This window comes from Lepidochelys kempii, chromosome 9 (genome assembly GCF_965140285.1).
Source record: "Lepidochelys kempii isolate rLepKem1 chromosome 9, rLepKem1.hap1, whole genome shotgun sequence".
Taxonomy (NCBI): domain Eukaryota; kingdom Metazoa; phylum Chordata; order Testudines; family Cheloniidae; genus Lepidochelys; species Lepidochelys kempii.
This window is the reverse complement of record NC_136388.1, coordinates 44,664,058-44,681,153: the sequence shown is the minus strand read 5'-3', so window position 1 is coordinate 44,681,153 and position 17,096 is coordinate 44,664,058. Positions and strand designations below refer to the sequence as shown.

The 17,096-nt window shown below is 43.3% G+C and overlaps 1 protein-coding gene across 5 annotated transcripts in view; it reads left to right on the top strand.

The window, feature by feature from the left end:
• The first annotated feature begins 1,396 nt into the window (after positions 1–1,396).
• The window catches only part of ANKMY1 (ankyrin repeat and MYND domain containing 1), a 58,270-nt gene continuing 42,570 nt past the window's right edge, over positions 1,397–17,096 (top strand). For all 5 annotated transcript variants that reach the window (XM_073360054.2, XM_073360051.2, XM_073360050.2 and 2 more), the window contains exons 1-3: positions 1,397–1,490; positions 2,921–3,203; positions 15,890–16,036. In XM_073360054.2, coding sequence (XP_073216155.2) covers positions 1,468–1,490; positions 2,921–3,203; positions 15,890–16,036 — 453 coding nt within the window. In that variant the 5' untranslated portion in view covers positions 1,397–1,467. The remainder of the gene's footprint in view (positions 1,491–2,920; positions 3,204–15,889; positions 16,037–17,096) is intronic.

Here is a 17,096-nt window from a genome sequence, read left to right as displayed (position 1 = left end):
AGATTATTACTGGTTTGCTGGTCTCTCCTCCTGATAGACTCACTCTTATGGATTTCCATCATGAACTTTGGCTCTGGAGATTATAGCCTTTACAAAGTAATTCCAAGTGGAATGTCAGAGATTCATTTTGGGATTGTAAACTTTTATAGAGAATAAAAAAGGGATTATTAATGTACAATGTTATAAACTCAAGTACTCTTTCAAAAAGGAGTTCACCAACCTGGAACTGTTCTTACATTTGAATTGGCTCCCCACCCCACACCCTGCATTTAAAAAAAATATCTTTTCCCCCCACAAGCTCTTGTCCACAATTAAGACTGAAGGACCAATTTTACTGGCCTTACTCTTGTGAGCAATCTCCCCACCTTCAGTAGCAGTACTCTTGTAACTTAAACAGGATTTAACCTAAATTAATTAGTAGGATTGTTTATTACTAGTTGAAAATCTAATGCTGTGAGTTTTCTTTAAAAAATGGCCCGTGTTAACCTAATAATGACATCACACTAAGGACAGACCACATGCATGCTGAGTAACTATGACCTCTCCTTGCCCTACTAAGGAATCATGTATGGTTTCCTAGCAACCTAAGAATTTGAGGCTTTACTTTCTAGTCTGCAGTTGCAAGAGAATCTGGGAGGCGGCACTGTTACCTATAGACTCAACAGAGAGAGCAAAAGCAGCAGCAGATAGAGGTTTTCTCTCTCCACCTGCCCTTTGTTACCTGAAGGAGAAGGTGTTACACTTTTCATTTTTTGTCATGCCCTCTGCTCCCAAATCTTGGCCTGGAGAACCAACGGCTATGTCTGGAATGCCCCTTAATGCCCTCCCAGAAGGTAGAGCATGGGGTGCGTGGTTTCCCGGTTTCTGAGAACTCAGGAAGTTGAATGGGGCAGCAGGGGTTAAAAAGAGGGCTCCAGTTTTCTACAGAGGGCACGGATAAGCCAGAGCGAGAGGCATTTGGGAATAAGCAGAGGAATAGAAAACTTTTGAATGTGGGCGTGAAGTTAAAAATAATAAAATAACGGCTGCTGAATATTCCTTCAGTGCCTAGTTTTGTGCCATCATTGAATCTGTCCGTCCCCCTAGTAGTGTAATAAATGAACGTCTGTTCAGAAATTCCCCGCACCCCTCGCAGCACGGGCCAGCACTGGGTGGGGGCGGGGCTTGCTGGGCCGGGGGGGCCAATGGCAAGCAAGGGAGAGGCCAGTTTCACAAACACACACCTGGGTCTCCATGGAAACCCGGACTCTGGCACAGTCCATGTGGGCTCGGGGGACGGGGGGAGGGGTTGGAGCGCCCTGTGCTGGAGCCGGCGGGAGGCGGGTTACGTAGCTCGGTGGTCCCCCTCCGCGCTGGGGCTAATGCTGGACTCGCCGCTCCTCCCCGCGGGACCGCTGCTCCCTCGCGCCCCCGCCCCAGCAGTGGTCGGGCCCGCGGCGCTGGCCGGGGCTGCGCTGGGACGGGCTGATGGAGCCGCCTGCCGCTGCTGGGTGGGTGTCGGGGGGAGCTCGGGGTTTCCTGTGCCGAGGCCGGGGTCATGGCCCGCCTGCAGCTTGGGCGAAGGGCAGAGAGCGCAGTGTGTGTGTGTGTGTGTGTGTGTGTGTGCGCGCGCGCGTGCCGGGGCTTGGAGTGTGTGTCTGTGTGCACAAGCGTGTGGGAATGGGCATGTGAAGTACTTGTGTGCGCGCAGGGACTGGGAGTTTTCGTGTGCCCACGCGTGGGAGCGTGCATGTGTGTCCAGGAGCGCGGAGTCCGTGCATACACATGAATGCACGTGAAGTACGTGTGTATGGCAGGGTTGGGGTGTTTGTGTGTGTGTGCACGTATGTGGTGTGCAGGAGCTTGGAATGTGTGCATGCATACACGTGTGGGAGCACACATTTGTGCATGGGCTTGGAGGGCATATACATGGGGAAGTGCAGTTGTATACAGGGATTCCAAGTGTGTGTGTACATATGTGGGATGTGTGTATGCAGGGATTGGGGTGCTTGTGTGTTCACATGCGTGTGTCAGAGGGTGTGCAGGAGCTTTGAGTCTGTGTACATGCATGTGCCATGCTCCATGCATAGGTAGGGTTACCAACTTTGGTTGGATGAATTCCTGGAGGTTTCATCACCTGACATTATCTTTAATTAAAGATTAATTTTAATTCCTGGAGACTCCAGGAGAATCCTGGAGGGTTTGCAACCCTATGCATGGGATGTGTGAAGTGCATGTGTTCAGGGGTGTGTATGTCTGCCAGTAGGACGGTACCTTGGGGCGTGATGTGAAAGTGGGATTGTACATGTGAGGGTGTTGGGTATGTCATTATGTACGTGAGAGTTTGTATATGTATGTGTTGGGGGGAGAGAATATACACATAGTATTTCGGTTTGTCGGTGGCAGGTGTTAATGATGAATGTGTTCTAAAAGTGCATTGTCAAAGGAATCTGCATTTCTTATATTCTTAGAAGCTTGTTTGACTGTATGTGTTTGGGATGGGAGCCATGCTTCACCAGTTGCAATGGGGTTTGTGAGAAGTGTATACCTTCAGCTCTGTGTTGCTTTTACTTTGGTACTAAATTGGAATGGTTATCCAAAGTACTTACTCGTTTGTCATCATTTTCATACATATCTCCTATGTTTGATTAACTCATTTATATTAACAAGAAGACCTATTCTTCTCGTTCTATAAAATGGCCCATTATAGAGGTGCAGCCTGTTTAGTCTGGACTTCTGGAATAATATTTTTCCTCTGCCTTCAGTGTGTTCCTTGATTTTGTATACCATCAGTATTAGGTATTGTGCAGTAAACAGTGTGTGTTTGAAATGGTTATATTGGAGTTAGATTTTTTTATTCTGTGTGAAGCAAAATAGTTGCAGCTTCATATGGTGTTAGTTTGGGACTCTGATTTGAATTTTGTGTCTCTTCTGAGTGTAGTTTCAGGCTGATCAAAGAAGATACAGAAGATGATTATGAACAAGGTTCTAGTCTGATCAGAGAAGAAGAAACAGAAGACTATGTTGAACAAGGTTCCAGTCTCTTGGATGAAGAGGAAGAAGATGGTGAACAGTTAGTGAAATTGACTGAAGATGACATTAGCAGTAATAGGATCATACTTACAAGTGGCATTCAGGAATGGCCAGATGGTTCCAGTTACAAAGGGGAATTTGGGTTTGATCTAAAGCTTGGTTATGGAGAATTCTCATGGGTCAATGGTGAGGTAAACTGGTTTATTCTATTTAAAATTTACATTAAGTGCATGTCTATCTGATGGCAGGTTTGATTTGTACATAATGATGTTAAGGAACACACATTGGTAAGTTTATCACTCTTCAAATCAATATACAAGGAGTAGTAAATAAATAAGTCTCTGCCTGTCAAATAGGATGTATATTTTTGCCTTTTACAAATGCTGCATTTATGGTGCACAACACAGTATGCTGAAAGTTCAGCAAGCACTGCTCCTCATGCTAAAACTGGGAATTCTGTTAAAGTTATTAACATAAAATAGGTTTCAGAATAGCAGCCGTGTTAGTCTGTATCCACAAAAAGAAAAGGAGTACTTGTGGCACCTCAGAGACTAACAAATTTATTTGAGCATAAGATGAAGTGAGCTGTAGCTCACGAAAGCATATGCTCAAATAAATTTGTTAGTCTCTGGGGTGCCACAAGTACTCCTTTTCTTTTAACATAAAATAGGTATGTCAGTATGTCCTATTGGCAGCCACTGTGTTGCCAAATAGTTACAGAACGAAACATTAACTGCATGGGATCCAAATATCAGAAATTGTAAACTAGTTTGCATTTGCTTTGGTGCTTGTAGTTTTAATATTGGAAGAAGAACTTTTAAGGTTTAAACATTAATTCAGTTTTAAGGCAGGATGGAAATTAGTTTACAATCTGATATTCAGCCATCATTTTGTTAATGCCAATATAAGTTTGGCTAATAGTCCTTTTATGTACCTGACATTACTTGTAGGCTACCATCAATGACATTTATCAAATATTATCTTATTTCTGTGCAGTATCAGCCATTTTAGTAAGAAATCAAGATTTCACTATGGTATTTCCTCCTTTGAGTGCTAGCAGTTTGATCATGCCACCGTTTCATCTTTTAGGCCTTGACTTTCATACTGTCCTTTTGCACTTTGGACTTGAACATTCAGTCCTCTAGTTGCCCTACTGTATTCTCCTTTCATAGTCCATTCTAAAAATCCAATATCTACTTCTTTGTCTTGAATTTAATATAGGAAGTTGTGTTGTCGAGCAGTGCCTTTTTGATATACCAGTCTGATTACTCTAAATGGGATTGAGGTCATCCCATATGTTACTTTTCGCTGGAGAACTATGCTCTAAAAGTTAATACTTCTAGTCCTTTGGGAAGTTTGCTCAAATTCGTGTCTGCTGTGGAGAAATATTACATTGAATAAATCCTTCTCTCACTGATACTGGCATTTTATACTTGGTCTGACTTTGTGTGACTAGACTTTCAAAACGTTTATTGTGCAGTGGATTAGTCAAACATAATCACAAATTTACCCCTGTTATACAGTTGTAATATACTAGACAGTCTACTTTTGCAAACCCATTTAGTGAAGAAGTATAAGGGAACATGCTACAAATACAAATGTTTACATACATTTGCATCTTTCTGATACTCTTACTTACACCAAACTAGATAGATAGATAGATCCAGCTTTTTTTTTTTTAAATAAGCAAGAAGAGGTGAAACAGGTGCTTTATATTTTCATATTTATATTTTTATTGGTGGGACATTATAACAGTCGAGAACTCTCAATGTCACACTGTTACTTCTTAGAATGGTTCTGTGTCTCCACCTGCTGGTTAGTAATATAATAACAGTAAAAATGAAACAGGATTCAAAGTTGCAGGTAAATCAATTTGTTCTGTTACTTCTAAGATTTAGCATGGCCTCAGTCTGAGTATCTATAGATTTATCATATTAGAAGATGATTGCATTGTGGTGGGAAGATGCCAGGTTCACTTAGTGGTACCTGCTGAATTTGTGAAACTTATTAAAATGCCCTCAGATATTTACATTAGAAATTGCGATGGAGAAACAAGAACCATTTTTTGTTGTTGTGTGCCTAGCAAAATGGGGCCCTGATCTAGAACCTGGGGCATAGTCAGTACTGCTCTAATAAAGCAGTATTTTCTAGTTGGCTGAGATTGGGAACTAGGAACTCTGTGTCCTAATCATAGTTCTGTCATTGGCTTGCTGCACGGCTCTGAGTACATCAGTTAGGTCCCTATCCTATGCTCCCGGCACACCCAGATATCCCAACAGCTTTGCTGGTAGTTTTGGGTATGCACGGGCACAGGATCAGGCTGTTTGTCTCTGTGTTGGTTTCACTGTCTGTAAATAGGTATAGTAGTATTCTTGTTATGCAAACAAGTATTATGAGAATGAATCATAAGATGTCTATTTATGCTTTAAAAATGACTGTAACACTCGCTTACCTCATGCGGATGCTGTGACAAATGATTAGCATTTGTCCATGTGTTCAAACTGTAAAGTGCTATAAATAACAATGAGAATATTTACTAAGCGCCTAATGTTACTAAAGAGTGATACATGGGAGAAGTCCCTGCAGCTGGTAGCAGAGTGGAAGGCCCAGTGAGTTGGGGGAGGGAAAGGAGGGGCTGCTGTCCATGGAGATGGCTCCTGGGTCTGTAGATCTAGGGAGTCCTTTCTCCATGTGTCTCTACAGCCTGCATGGCTGAGAGGCTTTGCCCCTGTAACTCTGTAGGCCCACTAGTCATTTCCCTGTAAGGGGAAGCCTCATAGAAAACCCTGCAAGAGCAAACATACATTTTTCTAACCACCTGCAGGGCTAGTCTGTCCCATAAATCAAGTAATATGTGCAAGCATGTAGGTCTTGCTGTGAACTAGAGAATGGCCTGAACACTGTAACCCGTATTTTCTTTATTTTTTTCTTGCAATTTTCAATATATTTTTCCTGATAATAATACGTAAAATTTCCATGACTGCCGGCTACTGTGTAGCTTATTGGCTCTTTCAAAGCTAGTGACTTCAAATCTAGTTAAGAGTGTATTCTGTTTATATCTCTTCCCTTTGTCCAGTAGATCACTACATTTTTGATGTGTAATTACATTTAATCATTTAGCAAAAAAATTAATTTTAGTTCCAATTCAGAGATATGCTGAGCACCTTGCAGAACCACTACTTTTGATTGAAGTAAAAACTAATATACAGTAATAAGTCTAATTTTAATGAAATTTTTGCAAGCAGATAGATCCTGGATTGGAGTGGGGAACTCGCCTTGTTTGAACGTTATCTCTTGTGCTCCATTTTTATTAATGTTAGTAATTCTCAATATGTTTCTATTGCACTCATTGATCAGGTGAGCTGTTCTCTTGCTAATTTAATCACTGTAATTTCCCATGGATGTAGCCTAGTGGAGAATGTGTCTATCTGCCTTATATTATAAAGGTGGTGTGTTCATACCTTGTGAAAACATAAAAATTAACATTTCTCTTTCCTTTTTTCTGTGAATATACTGAACATTATCATGGAGCTGTTGGAGTTTCTATGCAGTTAGTCATAACTTGCTATTTCTTATAAGATGGACTTTGACCCTGTTAAATTAGATGTGAAAAAGATTTCTTGAGAAATTTCTCATATATGTAGAGTTGCCAATTTTCTAATTGCACAAAACCGAACACCCTTGCCCCAACCTCTACCCCGCCCTTCCCTGAGGCCCCACCCCTTCTCCGAGGTTCCCCTTCCTCTGCCGCTTGCTCTTCCCCACCTTCGCTCACTTTTACTGGGCTGGGGCAGGGGGTTGGGATGTGGGAGGGGGTGAGGGCTCCTGCTGGGGGTGCGGGCTCTGGAGTGGGGCCGGGGATGAGGGGTTTGGGGTGTAGGAGGGGGCTCTGGGCTGGGGCTGAGGGGTTTTGAGTGTGGGAGGGGAGAGGGCTGTGGGCTCCAGGCAGCGCTTACCTCAGGTGGCTCCCGGAAGCAGCCAGCAAGTCCAGCTCCAAGGTGGATGGGCCAGGGGGCTCTGTGCGCTGCCTGCACCCACAGGCGCCTCCCCTGCAGCTCCCAGTGGCAGCTCCTGCATCTAGGAGCTGGATATGCTGGCCACTTCTCGGAGCTATGTGGAGCCAGGGCAGGTAGGGAGCCTGCCTTAGCCCTGCTGCGCTGCCGACCAGACTTTGTGGCCTGGTCACCAGTGCTGACTGGAGCCACCAAGGTCCCTTTTCGACTGGGTATTCCAGTGGAAAAATAGATGCCTGGCAAACCTACATAAATGGCTGCCTGCCTGAGGAAAACTAACTTAGAAATTATTAGAAATCCCCATACCTGAAGAAGAGCTCTGTGTAAAACTCGAAAACTTGTCTCTCTCACCAACAGAATTTGGTCCAATAAAAGATATTACCTCACTCACCTCGGTGTCATCTGTCTAAGAATCTGTGAGATTTGTTGCACTAGTTGTCTTGGAGATCAGAATATTTGATAAATCAGTGTTTTCAGGTTTTGCTGTATATGAATTAAATTAAATCTGTTAGGTTGATGACACTTCACTCCTGGGCTGTGGCCAGTGCCGAGTGACTAGAAGGCTTTGGTACCTTTCTGTACCATATCTGTGCGATCTTTTGAAGCACCAACAGGAAGGTAAATTTCTTTTCCTTTGAGACATTGGGCTATAAAAACTGCAGTGGCAATATGTTCCCTTAAGGAAAGAAATGTAATATTAGTAAGAACAGTTCAATACCATCTTTCCTCCAAGCACATAGCAAAGGTGTTGTTTAATATGAGACCCCCCCATCCAAGTCTTGGTTGCTGCCATCCTTTTTTCTTTCCGCTGGCTGCCATCCTTTTTTCTTTTCACTGGCCCTAAATGTACAAAGTGAAGCCTTCTCAAAGGGCTTGGGGCCCTTTTTAGAGGAATGAATTTGGGAACATTGACCTACCTATTAACCCTTTCTCTGGATCAAGGAGAGTAAAGAATGAAATCAGAGTTACAATTGTTTTCTCTTATGTTCTCTTTAGGTCCCCTCCTTGAGATCAGCCTGCAGATGCTCCGTTCCCTCTGGCCATTCAGTGCTCTTTTCCCTCTCTGCTCTTGGCAGACTCCCTGTGCTGCTCCTTCCCTGGTTGCTCTTGGACACTTCTTGTGCTTCACTGGGTCACTCCATTTTGTCAGTCTTAAGTGCTCATTTTCCTTTGGGCTGTTCTCTTGCTGTCTCCTGGGGTATTTCACTCGTAGCTTTGCATGGACAATTCTGTACGCTGCTCTTTTTTGGGGTCCTTGGGCTGGGTCTCACCTCTTGATTTTCACTGAATTTCACCTTTGTTTCTCTGTTGTTCCTTAGGGTGTGTTTCAGGCGCATCCCTAGCTCTTAGTCTTTTTCTCAACTCTCTTCTTTTCACTGTTCCTTTCTCTGTACAGTTGAATGCCTTCTGTAGGATTAACCACCGCAGCATAACAGAATCACTTTCACTATCTCCAGCAGAGGTAACGCAAGCCCTCTGCCCCCAAATCTGCTTCTCATTTCTCCTTTTCCTGCAGAAATGTCAAAGGCAGTTTTGTACTTGGACCCTATTGCTCTGTACATAGTTCAATTGGTTCTGCAGGCCTGAAAGGTTTAGTACTTGAATATTGGGCTTTATCTCATAGACTCATAGATATTAAGGTCAGAAGGTACCATTATGATCATCTAGTCTGACCTCCTGCACAATGCAGGCCACAGAATCTCACCCACCCACTCCTGCAATAAAGCTCTCACCTGTGTCTGAGCTATTGAAGTCCTCAAATCATGGTTTAAAGACTTCAAGGTGCAGAGAATCCTCCAGCAAGTGACCCGTGGCCCATGCTGCAGAAGAAGGCGAAAAACCCCCGCTTCCTATCAGCTCCCCTTGGACATAGTTTCATCTGTGGCAATCATGAGTGTTGCCCTGTAGTTTGTTCAGCAGGGGATTCCGTCAGAACAATGTAATCAGAATTGGGGACTCATTACCTGGGGAGAGGGGGCATCTGAGGTGCACCCCTGAGTTCCTGCAACACCCAAATGGGAATATATTTAACTCGTTCCGTCTGCATTTCTTTAGAAGTTCATTTAACTGGCTTTATGTCACCAGCCGTAGAAAATGGACCTCATTCTAGTAAACAGATGCGGCTCAGACTTTGGCACTGTAAGCTTTTTCACATCATTCACCAATGTTCCTCACCCTTGACCTGCAAGGACCTTCTCAAAGAGTCCATTTGGTCCTTTGTCTTTCTCCTGAGAGTGCCAACAAATGTCAGTTAATGCCTGTAGTGGTGGCTCAGTGTCTTTGGTGATGCATACCTCTGTTCAGCTCCTACTGGACAGGCATCAATGATTTGTTTCATGGAGGGTAATGATTTTTAGTCTCTGTCAATTAAGGTAGGACTCAAATTGGTGACCTAGAAGTGAAAGGATCCATGTCAGATTCTATTACTAATCCCCAAATTATCCGGTCATTTTGTCTGGACTATAATAATTTTACTGAGGATAGTCACAACATAGTCCACATATCAGTGGGACATTAGCAAGCCATCTGGTGCTTTGATGCACCGGAAATTGTAGAAACATCATATAGGGGAGAATGGGTATGTTTTAAGGTGTTGAGCATCAGGTAATTTTATCCCCAAATTACTCAGAAAAGAGAAACAAGATATGGTAAGCCATATCTTAATGACTATCTCTCTTAATTGTCCCTTAATGATTGTCTTTGTACTACGCCTTAAGGGATGCTATGATTAAAGGTGAGCTAAATCCTCAGTTATAACATTAGATAATTGGATTTAAATAGAAAACATTTGCAGATTACACCAAAGAAACTAATACCATTTAAAGAAAAGGAGTACTTGTGGCACCTTAGAGACTAACCAGTTTATTTGAGCATAAGCTTTCGTGAGCTACAGCTCACTTCATCGGATGCATACTGTGGAAAATACAGAAGATGTTTTTATACACACAGACCATGTAAAGTATTTAAAGACTGAACAAAGGTTTTACGTTTCATTGTGTTGAGTAACCAAGAACTTCTTAAAACAATTCCCAACTATATATGTTTTCCTTATCATTAAAAGAATTAAGACTTTTAGAATGTTTATCAAAGGAATTGGGTTCAATAAGAATATTCTAGAGTTCTTTCAATAGGGGTGTGTTTTTGAAATACTAGGTTTTCCTCTTTGAAATGAGGAGGGTGAGACAAAGGGTGATAAAGAGGCTTTTGACATAGTTTTGTAGCCTTGATATACTACATGCTATGTGTCACTTTTTTCTGTTAGGTCCTAGGAAAAGACATTCTTTAAGAATGGGGAGGTGCCTGGTCTTTGAGAAGACATTCCTGGTGGTTTTTAACTTTAAACCATATGTCTCTCAAGATTACAATCTGCAGTATCTTCACCCACTGTTTGCAACCGAAAACTCCTACCGAACAGCCAGCATGGATTCACCAAGGGAAGGTCATGCCTGACTAATCTAATCGCCTTTTATGATGAGATTACTGGTTCTGTGGATGAAGGGAAAGCAGTGGATGTATTGTTTCTTGACTTTAGCAAAGCTTTTGACACGGTCTCCCACAGTATTCTTGTCAGCAAGTTAAGGAAGTATGGGCTGGATGAATGCACTATAAGGTGGGTAGAAAGCTGGCTAGATTGTCGGGCTCAACGGGTATTGATCAATGGCTCCATGTCTAGTTGGCAGCCGGTATCAAGTGGAGTGCCCCAAGGGTCGGTCCTGGGGCCGGTTTTGTTCAATATCTTCATAAATGATCTGGAGGATGGTGTGGATTGCACTCTCAGCAAATTTGCGGATGATACTAAACTGGGAGGAGTGGTAGATACGCTGGAGGGGAGGGATAGGATACAGAAGGACCTAGACAAATTGGAGGATTGGGCCAAAAGAAATCTGATGAGGTTCAATAAGGATAAGTGCAGGGTCCTGCACTTAGGATGGAAAAATCCAATACACCGCTACAGACTAGGGACCGAATGGCTAGGCAGCAGTTCTGCGGAAAAGGACCTAGGGGTGACAGTGGACAAGAAGCTGGATATGCGTCCGCAGTGTGCCCTTGTTGCCAAGAAGGCCAATGGCATTTTGGGATGCATAAGTAGGGGCATAGCGAGCAGATCGAGGGACGTGATCGTTCCCCTCTATTCGACATTGGTGAGGCCTCATCTGGAGTACTGTGTCCAGTTTTGGGCCCCACACTACAAGAAGGATGTGGATAAATTGGAGAGAGTCCAGCGAAGGGCAAGAAAAATGATTAGGGGTCTGGAACACATGACTTATGAGGAGAGGCTGAGGGAGCTGGGATTGTTTAGCCTGCAGAAGAGAAGAATGAGGGGGGATTTGATAGCTGCTTTGAACTACCTGAAAGGGGGTTCCAAAGAGGATGGCTCTAGACTGTTCTCAATGGTAGCAGATGACAGAACGAGGAGTAATGGTCTCAAGTTGCAGTGGGGGAGGTTTAGATTGGATATTAGGAAAAACTTTTTCACTAAGAGGATGGTGAAACACTGGAATGCATTACCTAGGGAGGTGGTAGAATCTCCTTCCTTAGAGGTTTTTAAGGTCAGGCTTGACAAAGCCCTGGCTGGGATGATTTAACTGGGAATTGGTCCTGCTTTGAGCAGGGGGTTGGACTAGATGACCTTCTGGGGTCCCTTCCAACCCTGATATTCTATGATTCTATGAACACTGTATTCATGGCAAAAAATCACAATAGCCAACATTTTTATAGTCCTTCAGACAGAATATACAATATTAAAGCAAAACAGAAATGCTAAAGCTGCATTTAAGAGTCTGGTGAAATATGCTTTCACAGCCCAGGAGATCTCATTCTCCTTGACACCTTTTGTGCCTGTAGAGGTTTCCTAGTTTTGTTAGTTAGCTTGAACATACTTTAATAAACACTCCTTTAATAAAATAAACACCCCAAAACATAAGAATGTGATCTATCCTATTGTCCAAGAACATGTAGGTATCTTCTAAAATTCAGTCAAGGTGAGCTTGTAATAAACTAAAACTGTCATAGGGCTTCTGTTTTTTGAGTTTATTAATTTCATTTTTCAGGAGTTATTTTTCACAATTTTTGAATTCTACATAATGTCCAAAAACTGGGTGTTTTCAGGGCTTTCTCTTTGTATATACATGTAGTACTGTTTCAAAGAGCACTACATTAAAATGCACTGGGGAATCTTTAGTTTTCACCAGCAGGGTCTACCTGGACCAATTAATGCGCAACACATTAGTGTGCTTTCGCAGTCACACGCCTGTAGTCTGTATTACTGCTCCATGTATACAGGTCCTTGGATGGTAGCCAGGGAGCCTGGACTTCACCTGTATAAACAAGCTGCACTTGGGCAAAAGGTGAAGTCAACATGAATTGGATGGGGCGGAATAAGTAGGTGTGATATATCTCCAACTTTAAAAGGCTTTTTGATACTGTCTCACATGACCTTCCCATAAGCACACTAGGGAAATATAGACTAGACAAACCTACTTACTATAAGATGGGTGCACAACTGACAGGAAAACTGTACTCAGAGTAGATATCACAGTTAAACTGGAAGATTATATTGAGTGGGATCCCACAGGGATCTGTTCTGGGTCCAGTTCTATTCAATAACTTCATCTATTGTTTGGATAATTGCATAGAGAGTACATTTACAAAGTTTGTGGATGATACTAAGCTGGGAGGGTTGCAAGCACTTTGGATGACAAGATTAGAATTCAAAATTATCTTGACAAACTGGAGAAATGGTCTGAAATAAATAGAATTAAATTCAATAAGTACAAATGCAAAGTACTACACTTAGGAAGGAATACTCAATTGCACAAATACAAGATGGGAAGTGAATGCCTAGGAAGGAGTATTGCTGAAAAGTATCTGAGGGTTATAGTGGATCACAAGCTAAATATGACTCAACAGTGTAATACTGTCGCAAAAAGGCGAACATTCTTCTGGGATGTATTAGCAGGAGTATTGTAAGCAAGACATGAGAAGTAATTCTTCTGCTCTACTCAGCATTGATAGGGCCTCAGCTGGAGTATTGTGTCTAGTTCTGGGCACCACGCTTCAGCAAAGAGTTGATAAACTGGAGAAAGTCCAGAGGAGAGCAACAAAAATGATGAAAAGTCTAGAAAACATGCCCCATGAGGGAAGATTGAAAACATTGGGTTTGTTTCGCCTGGAGAAGAGAAGACTGGCGGTAGGGGACACAGTCTTCAGGTATATAAAAGGTTGTTATTAAGAGGAGGGTGATAAATTGTTCTTCTTATCTACTGAGGACAGGACAGGAAGTAATCAGCTTAAGTTGCAGCAAGGAAGATTTAGGTTAGACATGAGAAAAAACTTGCTAATTGTAAGGATAGTTAAGCATTGGAATAGATTACCTAGGAAGGTAGTGGAATCTTCATCACTGGAGGTTTTTAAGAAACAGGTTAGATATACACCTGCTAGGGATGTGGAAGCTCTATATATTAGAGTTTCATTAATCATTTTTCATCAATATTGAGGTTTATCCCCCTACAAAAACGAGAAGGCTCAATTAGGGGTTGTTTGTTTTTTGTTTTTTTTTTAATATGGTAGTTATATTAGAAGAATAGGTAGGTTCAATGTTAAAGTTGTAACCGGATTTTCATAGAATCATAGAATATCAGGGTTGGAAGGGACCCCAGAAGGTCATCTAGTCCAACCCCCTGCTCAAAGCAGGACCAATTCCCAGTTAAATCATCCCAGCCAGGGCTTTATCAAGCCTGACCTTAAAAACCTCTAAGGAAGGAGATTCTACCACCTCCCTAGGTAACGCATTCCAGTGTTTCACCACCCTCTTAGTGAAAAAGTTTTTCCTAATATCCAATCTAAACCTCCCCCACTGCAACTTGAGACCATTACTCCTCGTTCTGTCATCTGCTACCATTGAGAACAGTCTAGAGCCATCCTCTTTGGAACCCCCTTTCAGGTAGTTCAAAGCAGCTATCAAATCCCCCCTCATTCTTCTCTTCTGCAGGCTAAACAATCCCAGTTCCCTCAGCCTCTCCTCATAACTCATGTGTTCCAGTCCCCTAATCATTTATGTTGCCCTTCGCTGGACTCTCTCCAATTTATCCACATCCTTCTTGTAGTGTGGGGCCCAAAACTGGACACAGTACTCCAGATGAGGCCTCACCAATGTCGAATAGAGGGGAACGATCACGTCCCTCGATCTGCTCGCTATGCCCCTACTTATACATCCCAAAATGCCATTGGCCTTCTTGGCAACAAGGGCACACTGCTGACTCATATCCAGCTTCTCGTCCACTGTCACCCCTAGGTCCTTTTCCGCAGAACTGCTGCCTAGCCATTCGGTCCCTAGTCTGTAGCTGTGCATTGGGTTCTTCCGTCCTAAGTGCAGGACCCTGCACTTATCCTTATTGAACCTCATCAGATTTCTTTTGGCCCAATCCTCCAATTTGTCTAGGTCCTTCTGTATCCTATCCCTGCCCTCCAGCGTATCTACCACTCCTCCCAGTTTAGTATCATCCGCAAATTTGCTGAGAGTGCAATCCAGACCATCCTCCAGATCATTTATGAAGATATTGAACAAAACTGGCCCCAGGACCAACCCTTGGGGTACTCCACTTGATACCGGCTGCCAACTAGATATGGAGCCATTGATCACTACCCGTTGAGCCCGACAATCTAGCCAGCTTTCTACCCACCTTGTAGTGCATTCATCCAGCCCATACTTCCTTAACTTGCTGACAAGAATACTGTGGGAGACCGTGTCAAAAGCTTTGCTGAAGTCAAGAAACAATACATCCACTGCTTTCCCTTCATCCACAGAACCAGTAATCTCATCATAAAAGGCGATTAGATTAGTCAGGCATGACCTTCCCTTGGTGAATTCATGCTGGCTGGATTTTTACCTCCCCTTCTCATGTATCCGTGTATAAAAATGTATTACCTTGACTAACAGCTGTTATGGTGAAAGTCCTACCCACCAATTCACACTTCATTTGTTAGACTGGACTCTCTGGAGGTACAGGGACTGTTTTCTCAGGATTGCACACTAGAGGGAGCCAGCAGGTCCCTCTGGCTTAGTCTAGCTCCAGTGGGAACGAACTGTTGGACTTTATTATAGGATTCAGGGTCAACTGTGTACCTGGGGCCTTCTAAGAATAGCTGTGGGGGAGCAGAGGCTCCTTCTTCCAGGGGTTAGTGGCCTGGGAATCTGATAGGAGAGAACAGGGTGATGGATGGATGACTGACCTGCCAGGGAGAGATCAGTGAAGGATGAAGGGCCTGGGGTGATGTCTCTTTCAACACAGGGCTTCTCCAGGTTAGAGTAAGTAAGTTGGAGACAGCTGCTCCAGACAGACCCATCTCTGGTCTGCAACTGGGCATACATTTATAGCATGGGCACCTGATTTTGAGCCAAATATATGTTTCTGTGGATACTCTGGATTTCCCTGGTACTGCAACTTCAATACCTCCCTATTTCATATGTACACACAAAAGAGCTGGGTCAGCTGCCAAGCGTTTAAATATCTACTGGCTTACTCTGTGTCCCATTGTGACTTGGGGCACTTGAATGTGTGAACATTTGGACTTATCTCCTTCTAAAGTGTTGGGAGTTACAGGCCCTACCATATGTCACTGGAAAAATAGTAGGTGAAATCCTGGCCTAGTTGAACTTGAGGGGAGTTTTTTCATTGGCTTCAATGGGGTCACGATTTTGGCTAGTTTTCCAAAGATGCACAATGGCTTGACACTCTGTATATACCAAGATCTTGTGTGGGCGTCTTCTCTAGTATTGCTCCATTGTAGTGAGGAACAATTACAAGCCACTTATTTCTCTTCCCTCAGCTGTATCATTTTCCTCTTTTTCTGGTGCTTTACAGAGGTATGTGGGGCAGTTTTACAAGGACCATCGCCATGGCAAAGGGACGTACTTTTGGCCCGAGAGTTCCAAATTTACCGGATCATTTTATCTTAGCCATAAAGAAGGATATGGGACCATGGAATTCAAGGATGGCAGAAACTATCAGGTAACAGGATGAAATTGAATGTATTCTAATGACTGATAGCACTAACAGAATATGAGTTTGTGCTGCCATCATGGTCTCTATGGCTCTCTCACGAAGCATGGGTGTGAAGGCTGGAATGTGTTTCTGAAGTATATGTAGATCATTAATGGCTAAAATTTGCACTCTGGTAATAAAATACCAATAAGAAAAAAAAAAAAAAGAAGCTTTAAGCTTCTAAAGTAGTTGCTCTAATTCATGCCTTTTACAGAAATGACCAAAAATAGGAGCCTCAATTGAGCCAGAGCTTTAAAAACCATGTGCCCGAAGCAGATATCACTTTGGAGTGTGTCTGTTGATGGGCAGGGAACAGGACAGCTGGAGCTGCAGGTTCTTGTCTCTGAAGGTAGCGATAAACTTGGGAGCAGAGTGGCCCTGGTGTTATGTTCCTTTAAGAAGGAAGTGACCAGGCAGCAGAGGCCTGAGGGGAGAGAGGGAGGGAGGTGTCTGTATTGTTTTTATGTTGAGGGAGCAGGAGAGCAGAGTAGGTGTTACTGTTTTCTTTTTCAGGCCATGTGGGTGAGCTGGGGAGCAGAGGGCCAGGCTGCCACTGTTGTCTGCATGGGTGGGAGTGGGAGGCCAGGAGCTGGTGGAGAGGTAAGGGGCGGGGGCAAGATGGGCAAATGAGTGATTGAGAGGATGCGTTTAAAGAGCAGAGAAATATTTGAGGGAGGATTGGGGAAGATGACGCACAACAGACGTAAAGGGGCAGAGGACTGAACCCAGTGTAGGGAAGGAAAGGGGAAAGGACGTAAGGAGGTGGAGTGGGAAGGAAGAAAGGAAGAGAGGAAACAGTGTGCACACAAAACCGTGCAGCAAGAGGCACAGAAGGAACAAAAGAGGAGTTGAAGCCAAGCAGGGACAGAAGGTGTCCCAAAAACACAAGAGGCAGGTGAAGTTTATTAAATAGAAAATTGACTGGCAGTCTTACACAGTGGGTGATCCTTGTGTGTGTGTGTGAGCTAGTATTTTTCATCTTCACTACTAGGCATAACAAATGTCTGGTCATCTTAGTTGGGATTGG